At 43.0% G+C, this 16119-nt stretch overlaps 1 protein-coding gene across 6 annotated transcripts in view; it reads right to left on the minus strand.

Moving 5' to 3' along the window:
• dlgap2a (discs, large (Drosophila) homolog-associated protein 2a) overlaps nt 1-16119 on the minus strand; it is an 874451-nt gene that overhangs the window by 110498 nt on the left and 747834 nt on the right. For all 6 annotated transcript variants that reach the window (XM_080192052.1, XM_080192051.1, XM_080192054.1 and 3 more), the window contains one exon: nt 2468-3537. In XM_080192052.1, coding sequence (XP_080048178.1) covers nt 2468-3537 — 1070 coding nt within the window. The remainder of the gene's footprint in view (nt 1-2467; nt 3538-16119) is intronic.

The raw sequence follows: 16119 nt of genomic DNA on the forward strand, positions 1-16119 counted from the left end.
GTTCACAGGCAGAGTGGCAGTGGACCCTGCCTTTCCCCCCCTCACTGATCACAGGCAGAGTGGCAGTGGACTCACCATCACCCCTCCCCCACTCAATCTCAAGCAGAGAGCTGTCAGACACTAGGGTTATGGGGAGAGGGCGGGAATGTGGAACTGAGCCACGACAGATCAGCCATGATCTTATTGAATGGCGGGGCAGGCTCGAAGGGCTAGTTGGCCTACTCCTGCTCCTATTTCTTATGTTCTTATGTTCTTATATGGAGCATGTCTGTTTCACACCGATACCAGATGGGTGAATGTGGTAGTAATGGGGAAAGTCAATTTAAATGCGTGCAAATGCATTTCAATGGCTGTCGTGCCTGTTTTAGGTGCAGTCCCAATCACAGCCATTTTCGGGCCTTGGTAAAGGGGGAACTGGGACGAAGGCAGGCGCAGATCGCGCTACTTCCCTCACGTCTGATTTTACCAAGTTTTCGCACCTGAAAATGGGTGCAACACGATGGTAAAATTGGGCCCCATGTTTTTCAGTTGGTATAAATAAAAGTATATGCATTTGAAAGAATAATTGCTGGCAACTTTTGAATTCCCCAATGTTGGATTTGGTGAGGACCCCAAAGATATCCTGGAGAATCCCTCTCAAAAGTTCCCAGGTAAGTACTAGCAATTGCTAACTTCCGCTGGAATGTTGTCCGATGCTGAGAACCGTGACTTAAATTGCAAATTTCAAATGGTCCCACCGGGTTTACACCAATAATTATCCAGAAAAAGTTAGAAGAATTAAAACCTCTTCTACATTCTGGGTAACTATTATAAACACCAGAGTGCACCAATGGGTCTCCCACCACACCCTCTCCACCATCCTGGCAGTGCGGGCTGCACCCTTCCTTGGGCCTGATCCCTTCCCCCAAAACTCCAATCGCTGGTTGACCCAGCCATCACCTTATCCAGCTGTGGACCCGAACTCCCTGATGTGCCCCAACCCCTCAGTCTGACCTGACAATAGCTGACCTCTGACCTCCACTATTCACTCCCTAACCTTCCTGATCTCTAACCCCGAACAGAGGGCAGGTAAGTAATTATTTATTTCCAGTAATTCCTGTGGGCTATCGCTTTCCCACGTTAATTGGAAGGGATGACTCAATGTTTCAAACAATAGGCATAGATTGCCTATTAATAGGCATTTAATCTGATTCATTTTTATCATCAGCTTATTTCTTTTGGCATCGTCCCTGGGTACTTTGTTGGACGAATGTGACATTCAGCTTCTTGCCTCCTCTGTTCCTTTAAGGCCATTGCTCAAATATACCTTGTTGACATCAAACTTTTTATAACCATTTGTAATTCCAGCACAAGTTAATTCCAAATCAGCAAGCTGCTTGTCACTTGCAGGCTTCAAGTCAAAAACATCACTCAACCAATCTAAACCTTTTTCATCTGCATCTTGTTGGGTTCATGCTTGGTTCCATTCACCAATCATCTCCGTCCTTGCCAACCCCAACTTGATTTCTCTCCCACTAAGCATCACATTAAATACTCTCATCTTCATCTATAAATCATTGTTCCCCTGCAACCATCTTCAGCACACCCCAGATACATTTCCCAATTGTAAATACTCAAGGTTTCAAAAGCTTGCCCCTAGAGTTATTGCTGCTTTGCATTATTTCCCTTCAAGTCTGATTCCCTCTGTTCCTCTTCTAAAGTTGCCACTGTTGGTTCACTTCACAAGCGTCTCCCAATCTCCATCGCCACCATTTCCTTTCTAAATGATAACTATTCCAGAAATGATCCCATCCCACTACAAACCTCTGCCAGCACCTGCCATTAAACTCCAACAGCGAGTTCCATCCATTTATCCATTGTATCCACTCAGATCAGCACTGGTTATCAAACATGCTCATTGAAGTCCAGCATTATGGGTATAAGACATTGTTCAAGTACATTTTGTTACTAAAAGTACAGCATTACTTCATAGGAACAGGGAGTGGTGGTGACAGCATTAAACGAAAACTCATCAGATTTTAACAGGAACACTGTTTACCTCTAATGGGTAATGCTGTAAATGCGAACTGACAACTTCAAGTTCCAATATCTCTTGTGCTAACCTGGGAATCTAATTTATTCTGTTCACTGCTTTCAGCGAATTGGTTAGTATCTCTGCTAGGTCTCTGTGTGTGTGCACCTTTTGAATGGAATTGCCAATCTTTTTATACTACGTGGTTTGATCTGCTGGATGCTCGATATTAAAATTGGATGTTACAACAGCTTATTAGAAGTCAAAAAATGTATTTTAGGATCAATAAAATGCCCAGTAAGTACACTGAATATTTCTGGTGTAGTAGTTATGTGGCTTGTAATGAAATTGGTGCAGTAATTAATGTCTATTATACACTAAAATTTCCTATCAGAGACATTAATAACATAATGGAAATTATGACTCTATTGCCAATATTAGAAGACTGCTACTTACTTGTAGGTAATGACACGGCCTTAGAGATGATTTTATTTCCTGATGGATCAGAGGTTTCTCCAAATTAAGTGATGACTTCCGGTAAGCTTCTTTGGCCTGGCTGACAGTCAGTGTGGACCAGGAGCTTCTTTTCATATATTTTCCCTCGGGTGTCATGGGCAATCCCTCACAAGCAGAACATTTAACGTCATTGTTGCTTTTTGACGTCTTCAAAGTAAGATCACTGAAGGCCCCCTGAATGTTTTCTGGATAGTACTGAGAGATATGATCGATGTGGTGTCTGCTCATCGCACTTGCCGTACGGTAAGTACTATCACTGTCTAAGTTATCATCTGAGCTCCACCAGGCAGACATCGAAGACTTATGCTTGGGCTCTGGCTTCCTTTCCTTACTTTTACTCCTCTTGCCGTGTTTGGGATGGTGGGAATGATGGTGATCATCCGAATGGCGCCCTTCGCCTTTCGTGCCATTCATGTTTCCTTTTGAGGTCCCTTCCAAAGAGTGCGATTTGGTGAAAAGTTTTTGGACAGAATGCACGAGGTGCCGTATTCTGCCAGGACTTTCACTCCGCTGTTCGGTGGCAGTGGATGTTCGTTGGTACTGCAGTGTATGAAAGCCATCACGGTGCAGAGGCAATTGCTTTTCAAACTGGTCCAGCAGGTTAGCCGGAATGCGGTTGATCTTGCTGCCCGTGTGCGAGACACTGGTGCAGTCGTCCCTGGAATCGTAATGTGAGGTGTAGTGCATTCTTGGGAAAGTACTGCTTGACATGTGCTCCCCTACCATCATGGGGATCATACATTCAGAATGTATAGAACTTCTAGGCGAACAACGGTGATGGTCCATTTGGCAGCTGTCAGTTGGACTGAGCAAGTATGACTGCCTAGAATCCAAGCCATGGTGCATATGGTCATGAGAATGCTCACAGTCATCAGACAACAGGCCACAAGTGTGTGCTGAGCTGAGCTGGGGATGAGTACGGCTACTAGTTAATCCTTTCATGGTCCTTGATGAAGGAGAATATATGTCTTCATTGAAGTGCTGTGAAGGTGACCATGAGAACTGCTGGTCTGTCAACAAAAGACAACAAAAACCAAGTTAATATAAACAACAGTAAATGATTTGATGGCCTTGCATTTCATTAAACACCAGTGAATGCAAATAAATCAATGCAACCTGGACAAAGCCATTGATTTAATATCCTATAATACTCTAATAAAAATTAATGCACGCTGAATGCATAATTTTATTTCAGCAGTGCATTGAAGCATGGGAATTATGTCTCATTTGTTTCAACAAAAATATTGGCCTAGATATTTTAAAGAAGGTCTTGTTATCAATAAATGTCCAAATGATTGTAATTCGTAAATAGCAGATCTCAAAATATGCACATCTTTGGTATCACAAATAAAAATCAAACCGATTTTTCATATGTCTGAAAATCATCTACTTAAAGAACATAGGGATTAAGATACCTGGTCTGGATTTCACAGACCTCCCATCCCCACAAAGCATATATTTGACAGAGGACTATGTAAAGTAGGAGGGATGGCTTACCCACTACCCTCTTAATCACCTCCAAGTTGTCCTCATAATACAGGGATGGGCAGGTGTGGAATGGAAAGTCTACCTGCCGTATGTAGCTCAATAATTAAGAGTCAATTGAGCTTGTTTACAAGCCAATAGACCCTCAATATTATGCAGCCCATGCCATGAAATGGTTGATATGGACAGGGAGATGGAATCAGGCATCTTGTTCTTTCAACAAGCTTTTAAAAGGACAGGAAGGAAAGGGGCTACTGTCCTCATTGGGACTGCCTTTTCTGCACTGGTGGCATGCTCCCAAAGATGGAACACCCCTGCCCCTTCCTTCAATGCACTGCAAAGCCCTACTTCACACTTCCCTCCCTAATTCCTTCTTGTCCAATACCCCTCAGCTACCTGTCTGGGATCTATTGGGACCTTTATCCTGGGACTGTTTGCTGTTCCGGCAGCGCCCCCTATTGGGCTCTGGTGTTGATGGAACAGCAAGAGTTGCTGACCAATCTGATTGGCCACCAGTGCCTGAGGGCAGGACTTCCAGTGAAGGCAGGAGTTCCGCTCTTACCTTGTTGTTGTCACCCGTGACGTGTTACTGCTATGGGCAGGTTTCTTTCTCATCAGTCTGTTTCCGACTGATTTTTTTTTGCCCCTCTGTAAAATCCTGCTCCATTTATCTGCAAATAATTCAGTTAGTACTAAATTGTAAAATTATTGGCAGATGGAATTTCAGCTCTACGCTTTGTAAATGTAAGAAGACCATTACTATATCGTAACATTTTTAGTCTAAATCACAATTAATATGTGAAAGAATTTTACAGCTTGGAAACAGGCCATCGGTTCAACTGATTTATGCTGGTGTTTCTGTTCTGCGTCCTCTTGGGTGGACCAAAAAGTAGATGAGAATGGAAAGAGTAAAATATGAGAATAAATTGACCAGGAATGTGAAAAGAGATTGTAAGAAGTTTAACTGGTATACAAAAAGGAGAGTAATTAAAATAAACATCGGTCCCATCAAGACAGGGACATGTGAAATTTTGGAAATGGAAGAAATGTTGAACAAATATTTTGACCCTACTTTCACAGGGTCAAAAGTTATGTACGAGAAATAGAAGGTAACTAAGTGGCTAATAAGAGTTGTGTTCACAAACAGGGCATATATAGACACAATAAGGTAGTTAACTTCAGCCAGCGAAAAGTACTGCGAAAATTGAAGGGAATCCCTCGGACTTTGGGGCCTACATCCTAGGGTTCTAAAAGAGATTGCTGCAGAGATAGTGCATGCACTGGCTATGATTTTTTCTTAGATCCTAGAATGGTCCCAGCTAATGTAACACTGCTATACCAGAAAGGAGGGAGAGAGAAAACAAGGAATTACTGGCTTGTTAGCCTAACATCAGCCATCTGGAAAATGGTGGGAAGAATTATCAAGAATTATTAAGAAAGTCGTAACGATGTACAAAGAAAACTGCAGTATGATCAGACAAAGTCACAATGATTTTATGAAAGGGAAATTATGTTTGACAAACTTATTAGGCAGAATTCACCCATTTTTAAACCAAGTGCGGTGCAGGCAATTCTGGCAGTGCCTCTTCTGTCAACTAGAATGGTGGGATCCCACACCAGAATCGACACATGGAACCGCATTCATTATTCATAAGCAAGCCCTCCTCTGACTCCTCTGGCACGTCCTCAGCTGATGGGTTTGAAGATTGTAAAAAGTCTCACAACACCAGGTTAAATTCCAACAGGTTTATTTGGTAGCACAAGCTTTGGGAATATCACTCCTTCTTCAGGTGAGTGAAGAGTTGTGTTCACAAGCAGGGCATATATAGATACAAACACAATTTACACGATGATTGGAATGCGAGTCTTTACAGGCAATCAAGTCTTAAATGTACAGACAATGTGAGTGGAGAGAGGGTTAAGCACAGGTTAAAGAAGTGAGTATTGTCCCCAGCTAGAACAGTTAGTGAGATTTCGCAAGTCCAGTCAAGTCATGTGGATTACAGATAATGCTCATGCTGTCAGTTTCTGCTCAGTGATTCTGCATTGTCGTGTGTTGTGAAGACTACCTTGGAGAATGCTTACCCGAAGATCAGAGGCTGAATGCTTGTGACTGTTGAAGTATTCCCTACAGGAAGAGGAGACTCCTGCCTGGTGATTGTTGAGCAGTGTTTATTCATCCATTGTTGTAGCGTCTGCATGGTCTCCCCAATGTACCATGCCTCGGGACATCCTTCCCTGCAGCGTATCAGGTAGACAACATTGGCCAAGTTGCAAGAGTATGTACCACGTATCTGGTGGGTGGAGTTCTCACATGAGATGATGACATCCGTGTCGATGATCCGGCACGTCTTGCAGAGGTTGCTGAGGCAGGGTTGTGTGGTATAGTGGTCACTGTTCTCCTGAAGGCTGGGTAGTTTGCTGTGGACAATGGTCTGTTTGAGGTTGTGTGGTTGTTTGAAGGTAAGAAGTGGGGGTGTAGGGATGGCCTTGGCGAGATGTTCATCTTCATCAATGACATGTTGAAGACTCCGAAGAAGATGGTGCAGCTTCTCCGCTCTGGGGAAGTACTGGAAGATGAGTACTTATGAATATCTCACCACTTGTAAAGACTCGCATTCCAACCATTATCGTGTAAATTGAGTTTGTGTCTATATATGCCCTGTTTGTGAACACAACTCTTCACTCACCTGAAGAAGGAGCAATACTCTGAAAGCTTGTGCTACCAAATAAACCTGTTGGACTTTAACCTGGCGTTGTGAGACTTCTTACTGTGCTTACCCCAGTCCAGTGCTGGCATCTCCACATCAAGGTTTGAAGATCCCAGCATCATATTTAAATAGCAATGCAGCACACTCATATCACTCTTCCAGCCCACCTGTCTTCACCAGAACATGCAGGATATTAGCAACACAGAGGAAAAAACTAGAAGACTCAAGAAGATGTCTCTTCCACGACTCATCCACCCTTCCCTCACCTGCCGCGCCCCTCCCTTGTCCCCACACAAGCTCTTACCTGCAAGGCACCCATGCCCCACTTGGACCTCTACCCTTCACATCTGTAAATTTCATCCATCCCCTTCAAGTAAACAACGTGGTATTCCATTCACCCACTTGTTTGTGAGCTTTTTTTTAGAAGTTTATTTATTAATCACAAGTAGACTTACATTCACACTGCAATGAAGTTACTGTGAAAATCCCCTAGTCGACACATTCTGGTGCCTGTTTAGGTACCCTGAGGGAGAATTTAGCATGGCCAATACACCTAACCTGCACATCTTTGGACTGTGAGAGGAAACCAGAGTACCCAGAGGAAACACATGCAGAATTTGCATGGAGAACGTGCAAACTCCACACAGTGACTCAAGCCAGGAATTGAACCCAGGTTGCTGGCACTGTGAGGCAGAGCTTTTCAAAGAACAAAGAAAATTACAGCACAGGAACAGCCTGCAGTGACCATGCTCACCGACTGAACTAAAACCCCCCCACCCTTTTGGGGACCATATCCCTCCATTCCCATTCTATTCATGTATTTGTCCAGATGCTCCTTAAAAGTCGCTAATATATCTGCTTCTACTACTTTCCCTGGCAGCGAGTTCCAGGTACCACTACTCTCTGTGTAAAATATCTGCCTCATACCTCTCCTTTAAAATTTGCCCCTCATACCTTAAACCTATGCCCCTTAGTAGTTGACTCTTCCACCCAGGGTAAAAGCTTCTGACTATCCATTCTGTCTATCCCCTTCATAATCTTATAAACTTTTATCAGGTTTCCCCTCAACCTCTGTCGTTCCAATGAGAACAAACAAAGTTTCTCCAACCTCTCCTCATAGCTAATGCCCTCCATACCAGGCAATATTCTGGTAAATCTTTTCTGTCCCCTCTCCAAAGCCTCCAATTCCTTCTGGTAGTGTGGCGACCAGAATTGAACACTATATTCCAAGTGCAGCCTAAGATTCTATAAAGTTGCAACATAATTTGCCAGCTTTTAAACTCAATACCCCGACCAATGAAGGCAAGCATGCCGCATGCCTTCTTGACTATCTTTCCAACCTGCGTTGTCACTTTCATTGACACCCAGATCCCTCTGCCTATCAATACTCTTAAAGGTTTTGCCATTTACTGTATATTTCCTATCTGTATTAGACTTTCCAAAATACATCACCTCACATTTGTCAGGATTGAATTCCACCTGCCGTCTCTCCATCCAAGTCTCCAAGTGATCTATATCCTGCTGTATTCTCTGAGGATCCTCATTGCTATCCGTAAATCCACCAACCTTTGTGTCGTCTGCAAACTTACTGATCAAACCAGTTACGGTTTCCTCCAAATCATTTATATATATTACCATCAGCAAAGGTCTCAGCACTGATCCACTTGTCACAGCCCTCCATTCAGATTCGCACACTTTGCTACCGTCTATAACTGAGCCACTTTTGTATCCATCTTTCCAGCTCACTTCTGATTCCTTGCAACTTTGTCAAAGGCCTTACTGAAGTCCATGTAAACATCCACTGCCTTACCCTCATCAATCATGTTGCCTTTCACGAATGCTCCATTTCACTAATGTTTCCAAGTGGGAGTAAATCCTGTCGCAAAGAATCCTCTCCAATAATTTCCCTACCACTGAGGAAGGCTCACTGGCCTGCAATTTTTATGCATCCTTGTCAGAGTTCACCTTCTCTCCCCTCAGTCTTCCCTCTGCCTCCCATTTTCATCTTCTTCACCCACCTCCTTGACCCCTACTGGCCATCATGAGCCTTTGCCTACCCCACATTGTCTCTCTCGTCTCTGCCAGCCCACCACAACCCTCATTCCTTCTCCTAACTATGCACTCCACTCTGGTCGAACTTCCGACCTTTGTTGTGACAACTGCATGAGTCCCACAGCAGAGTACAGTTCCGATGTGTAGCATCAGGTGGAAGGAGACCCTCGTACTCCCCAACCACAGGCACTGTATTGATATGAGGTAATGACACAGGAGGACCCATGCATCCAGCAGCCTGATTCTGTCCATGAAGACCAGTTTGGCATCGAGATGGAGGGTAGGAACTGATCTGCCCTGGCAGAGTTATGAACAGCACATCAGAAACAGCACAGCACTATGGTAGACAGCTTTGTTGCATCATATCTTAGTCTCTTGCTAACTGAAGTCATCTTGTTCACTCCACCCGTTAGCAATCGGGTTTGATGGCAATGTGATTTCACAGTGACGTGCTTCAAGATTGGGGAGGCAGGGCTTAGTGATATTGTCGCTGGACTAGTAATTCAGAGCCAGAGCAAGATCTGGGGACCCGAGTTCAAATCCCACTATGGCACATGGTGAAATTTAAATTCAATACAAATCTGGAATTAGAATGATGACCATGAAGCCATTATTGATTGTTGTAAAAATCTATCTGGTTCACTGATAAGGGAGGAAGACCTGCCTTACGTGACCTGGCTTACATGGGACTCCAGATCCATAGAAATGTGTTTTCAAATTGTCCTCAGGAATGTGCAATAACGAATAAAAAAAAATTATTGTTGCTATGTATACCACCTCATCTAATCTTTATCAGCAATACCTTCTAGTCCTTTTTCCCTCATGTGCCTATTTAGCTTCTCTTTAAATGCATCTAGGCTAATCACCTTAACTACCCCATGTGGTAGTGAGTTCCACATTCTCACCACACTACAATGGTTCCAGAACTCAATTTCTGTAAATTCTTTGAAATGTGATTTTCTCAACACAAAAATAATTTTTCTACTTCCATGCTCTCATGCATTTTCTGGCATGTTCAACTTACACAATTGGAATACATTACAATAGCACACCTGATATCATATGACAACCAAACCCATTCCTCAACCTCTTCAATCACCTACATATAAACTGTACGGGGATGGGGGAATGGGTGCACTTTCCATGTTTTGAGTGGTCCTTTATTCCTATGCATAAAGGTACAAAGTAAAATAGAGAAAGGACAAGGAACTGAGATTTAAAATGCATTTTAAAGACTGTCAGGGTAGACTGTTTGGGCTACATTACTTACAAAAAAAGATGATGATTTAAAAAGCGATTTTGTTACACATGGTCCACAGTGGAAATATGTCCCCAGTTGGCTATCCAGATGTTGAAACATAACAATAAAAGTAATTCACGCATATTAGATTGACAATGAAGCATTTGAGAGTAAATTGCAGATTGTTGAAATTGCCTCTTAATTTAATGTCACATACAAAATCCAATCAATTGGATATTGCTTATTTGTGTCATAGATAAACGGACGCTGAAGTTATGACACTTTGCAGGGATGAAAGTGGAGCTTATGTCATTGAGAGTCAGCACAGTACCCTGTTACTTTTAGGAACAGAGCTTGAATTCGGTCTAAACTGATGCAACTGAAGTTTTTCAGAATTTTTAAACTGAATTCCAATTCTCAAGCTGGTTGAATTTGAACTCGTGTTCACTGGATTACTAGTCCAGATCGCTGGATTATTAAACCATTAACGAACCTGCTGCACCACTGTATTTACACAAACACACACAATGTATTTTTCATTACATTGTGCCTGCGTGTGAAACATTATAAACAACAATATTTCTCAAATGATCATACTAATGACATCAACCTTTGAGGCGCCTTTGGGTCAATTCACTACATCAGTGGAACTGTATGTGTGGAAGTTGCTGTTGACAAACCTTCCAATAATTACACAACACAAACTGAAAATATTGCTCAACTTCAGAGATTTGTGCTGTAAATAAGAGAGCATGACTTTTCATGTTGCCATAGTGATACATCTTAACCAACAGTAGTAAGGCCAATGTCATAACTGACTAACTCTGTTTTACTTATGCTTTAGCAAGAAATGTAGACTAATTCCACTTAACTTCTCTATATAAACTAAGACCTGTTACTGCTTTCCTGTTAAGTAGTCCACTATGCTGTGACCTGCTACATCAATGTTGCTCATGAACATTTTGTTAAGGGTCACAAGTCCAACTCCAAATTCAACAGCATTCTCAACAATACACTCAATCTCAATGCCATTCTTCTTTTATTTATTGAAACTATTATGATCATGTACTTCTGATTTCTTTCTCACTTGGGCCACCAAGTTCCAAATATGCTAGCCATACACTGTGCTGAATTTCACTGGGTATTGCATTTCCTGGAGTGGCATAAGTCGTGTGGCAGGAATTTTCTGGTCACGTTCTCCCCAAAACCGAAAAATCCCACCTGAGGTTAACAAGTCTTTCCATGGTCCGCCCCTTGCTCGTTATGATTCACATGGCAGGCAGAATGGGAAAATTACACCCCATGGTGTGTGCGTGTGTGTGTGGGGCAGGGGATGTGTGGTGGGACAGACCCTGCCCATGTAGCTGCTCTGCAACAAGTTAATGCTGGGAGGAGTATTAATTCATTTAAAGCGAGACTTCCACTCCTTTTGTTGCAGAAAGTCCCATCTCAGAGTGTTGTCCCCTGATCAAAGGACTGGCAGTGTTATATAGTCCCACACAGGAGTAGTTTTATAGGCAGTTCTATCATGCCGAGGAGCCCAGGTAGGTTCTTATTTAGGGGTCTTGGTGAGAGGGTAGGTGGCCAAGGGGAGGATTACTGGGGGGAGGTGACCTAGGAGTGAAGGGGATGGGGTGATGTGTGGTGCCTTTGATACGTGCAGGAGGTCCCCTCCTTTCTCAACACCATCCCATGCAGCTAAAACTGTCAGGCTTCCTGCGTGGCATGGACCTAACTCTGTTTGCATGTAAAATACCTGACACGTTAGGATGAGGCCCTTCAGTGGCTATTGATGATGATTGAAGGCGCAAGGGTGAGTGGGCTATCCAACGCCCCACCTCACCCTGCCAAATAGGTCTAGGGTGCGTGGGTAGACAGGCAGTGGGAAGGCTACCCATTGGATTACAGGCAACCTTAAGTCCACTAGTGGGGCACTGGGTGCAGAATTGGGGACCAAAATGGCTTCTGATGCACTGTGAACTCTTCTGATGTGAAATGTGCCAGACACCATTCTGTTGGAGGAATCATCTTGCACACAGCTAACATCCTCCAGACTCACGTAGAGCTGGAAAATCATGATGCTAATTGATGATTTGGTTCCAATGCTGCCATTTTGGAATGATGCCCTCTATTGTACCTACATTGATGAATGTAGGGAATGACCCCTGCCAGTGTTATTCAAAGGAGGAATTACAGGTTACCTGTTGGCTGATTCCTTCTGGCAGTTGGTACAATTCTACAAGTATAAAAGCAAATTGCCACTGCTGCTGGAATCTGAAACACAAATGGAAAATGCTGGAAAATCTCAATGGGTCTGACAGCATCTATGAATAGAGAGCACAGCCAACGTTTCAAGTCTGGATGTTTCTTCAACAGACTCTAAAAGTATTTGGTGTTTCCTCTAATTGTTTCAAGTTCTCCAAGTCTACAGGGAGTGTGGTAGGTGGTGAAGGGCCTTTGCCAGACTTCAACCCTTCTGCATTTACCAATTACTCCCAGATATGGATACTCTGGTAGACATTCGCCTTGGAAAACAGCATGATTTAGAGAATTAACAGAGGCCACACTGAACAAACCAGTGGAAGGGAGATGAGCAGCAATAGGAAGGGAGGTGGCAGCCTAGTTAGTCTCTTTTTTTCTCCATGATGTACATGAGGAGCTGCTTTGAGTGAGATACCAGCAACTGCAATCCCAAGTCCATGTTACACTCCTTACCTTTCCCCTGCCACTAATGATTAGCATTGTCGCCTTGGCCTGAGTGCAAATTAAAAGCCACCACCAAATAAACATTCCAAACCAAAATTTATAAAATAAATCATATTGCATAAGATTTCAACTAATCATTCTAATGCATTCCTTTATGCCAGATTTCCCTGCTCTTTCCTTATTCTTATTTGCCACCATCTCAACCTCGGAGACAGCGGATTGGCTGAGAGGCACAAAAAGAGCACTGACAGTGTGTCAAGGGTAGGACGCCACATGTTGTCATCCTGAGCACGATCAGCAGGATTGTGCTTCATTGGAGCCACAATGTATCATCTTCTCAGGGCAACATCTCAGGAGGACAGATTGTTAGACTGTCCTCTTGAAACACTGACACCCTGCAGGTCCCTCTGACTACTGGCACCTACAGTCACAATGGCAGCAATCTGAACTTGTTTCACAGCAAACTGACTTTATGTTGCTTCAGTCTGAGCTTCCACTGCAGCACTTCAGAATTCTGAAGAAAGCTGAGACCCCGACCATCAAATGGCTGGACAACACGTGCTATTGAAGTTGGCCACCACTTCTGTGCTGGAATGGATGGGCTCCAAACTCTGCTGGACTGCTCCATGATCTTTGACGTTGAACATGGGCTTTTTGGCAGACCTGTTAACAAGTATTCTCTTGTGCATTTTCATCAGCATTTTTCTGTATGCTAGCCCATCAAAGTTCTTGCCGTCTGTAGGAGAATTTGTGTGCAACCTTGTACTCTAGCAAGCTGGCCTCTGTGTTATCCTTGCCTGCTGTCCCGACTCAAACTCACTCATTCTGAGCCTCTCACCAAATCCAGATTCTGCCGCTATGCTATCCTCTAAATTATGGGCAATATCCGTATCTGAGCTGTTGACTGCTCGTTTGAAATCAAATGATGGTGCTGTATCTTCAACATCATTCTCTCTTCTTTCTTGGTTAAAGCCAGGTTGCCGTTCTTGGGTATCTGAAAGGAGAAAGGTGGCAGAGTTAGCATGTGGTCCAGGGATGAAAGGATAGTACAAGTTGCACGCTTCTGCCATCTCCAACTTTCAAGTCAGAAGTGATTGTGGAGTGTGAGAAGGAAGATTAGGCATGAGGACATTATCACCTTCATCAGTCTTGCTGTTAGTCACTGCCTCCTAAACTGCTGTTCCAATAATGGCCAGCACAATCTCCTCCATTGTGGTCAGGACATGCAGGTGTGCCTGCCCCACTCCAGTCAGCTCCTGCCGTCTTGGCTGTGTGCTCTCTTGCCCTGCAAGAGAAAAGGAATGGTACAATGAGCATGAAGCAGTGTATGTGGATGATGTAGCTATCATGGTTGAATAGTTAGCTGTGTGCAAAAGTTGTGAGATATTGGTCGAAGATTGAAGCTGTGCTAAGTGTGCGAGTATGCGGACATGAATGTTAGGAATGAATCTTCATTGTTAATGTTTTCTAGGAGGACGTCAGGCAGCAGCTGTAAAGAATGAAACAGTTAGAATTCAGATGCATATTCTCAATTGGGGTGGACCATGGATGCTCAAGTCATTGAATATATTCAAGGCTCAGGAAAACCTTTGTATTTTCAGGAAATCAAATGAAAATTAGGATTAAATAGGAAAGTGGTGTTAAGGTCAAAGATCAGTCACAATCTTAGAGAATAATGGAGCAGGCTCCTACTTCTGCCTTGATTTCTTATGTTATGTTGTGAGTGATGGGAGTGTGGCAAACTGAAGCATGTCTGAGCCATGGTAAGAAATTGGTAGGAAATAGCATTTGAAAATCCATTCATTGACCTTGGCTACTTTTGTGAGGTCATCGAATTTCTTGCAACACTTTATTCAGATCCTCAGAATGGCTTTCTGGCTTTAATCTCCACAGCTTTCTGCTCCCATTTGCCTTTAGTGTGCATCTGGTAGGTCTCCTGGCATCCTATGGATACAGGACATCTCTCCGACATTCCGTTTCCTCCACCAAGTACATGTCCAGAAACTTTGGAACCCCCACACTCTCATGCTGTGCCATTCTTCACTGTTTTCGTGTCAAATTCAAACTTTTGCATCAGGGCCAAGCCACAATGCTTTCAGCTGACTTTAAGCTGCACAGGCAAGCTTTCAGTGGAGCTAGGAGGTTACAATTTTTGGGTCCCCTACTGGTGCAGGCAGTTAATGAGCAGTGTAGTTATCACACAGCAATCATTGTCATGGGCAGGCAGTCTGAAGTTGGCATGCTGCCTGCATTTCAGTCAGCAGGTACAGGTTAATAAATCAACCTGTCCTCACACCTGTTTTCAGGGATGATCCATTTTTGCTTCCATTCTTTTCACCCTGAACTGACACTACAATCGGCATACTATCTCGCGCTCTTATCTCATTTTTTCCCTGCTAAACTCTCCACCTTTCAATCCTCCCTTCCCCTATAATTTGCAGGCTTTTAAAAACCAGCCTTTGAATGCTTAACCGTTACATAATCCTGCTCTTTTAACCTTGGCGACGTCCTATATTATGGGCCTCAGCTCTTCCCCTGGGTTTATGATTTCTTTTTAACAATGTGCCTTTGAAGTTCGTTGCGGTAAAAAACACAATTAGCAGCCTGGCTAATTGCTTCTTCATTGTCACGTAGTTTTCTTCCTCGCCTAGTTTATTTGATTCCATTCACTTCTAAGCCTGATTTTCTCTGCAGAACAGTTAATTCTTTTAATTTCTATTTCATATTTTTCTGCCTTTTTCAAGATGTTTAAAGAACCACATTTAATTCTGAACAGAGTAACTTTTATTAAGTAAAGATTGGATGATTGCTTTCCAAAAAGTCGTCAAGATTTTTGAAATCATTTGTGCCAAAGCTATCCCCTCTCTTTCTTTAAAATGATGAATATGAAGATTATTCTGTACTATATAAAGTTATACTATACATTGTAACTACCTGATAAGTCAATCAATATTTTAAAAAATGCATTAAATACTAGGCAGCTTTGCTTCAAACAAGGCAGTAAAAATGTAATCACCCAGAGACTAACCTTCTTCAACTCGAAATAATTAGGAAAGTGGAAATGTTCTCTCGGATGGCACAAGCCTTATCTATGTGGCAGCCTGATTATATCAATGCATATGCCAAAGCACTGTGCCACTGTTTGACAGGATGGGCTTCAAGTCTCTGCCTTCCAACCTCCAGGCTTACATTTCAATGCAGTACTAAGGGAGTGCTGCACTGTTGGAGGTGCCATCTTTTGGATGACGCTTTCTCAGCTTGACATGAAAGATCCTATGGCACTGTTTCAAAGGAGATAAGAGGAATTTCCCTGCTGGTCTGGACAATATTTATTGCTCAATTAACATCACAAAAATACGTGAGCCAGTTATTAATACATCACTGTTAGTGGAAGTTTG

This window comes from Carcharhinus amblyrhynchos, chromosome 7, assembly GCF_965287045.1.
Source record: "Carcharhinus amblyrhynchos chromosome 7, sCarAmb.v2.hapA, whole genome shotgun sequence".
In the NCBI taxonomy this organism is placed as follows: domain Eukaryota; kingdom Metazoa; phylum Chordata; class Chondrichthyes; order Carcharhiniformes; family Carcharhinidae; genus Carcharhinus; species Carcharhinus amblyrhynchos.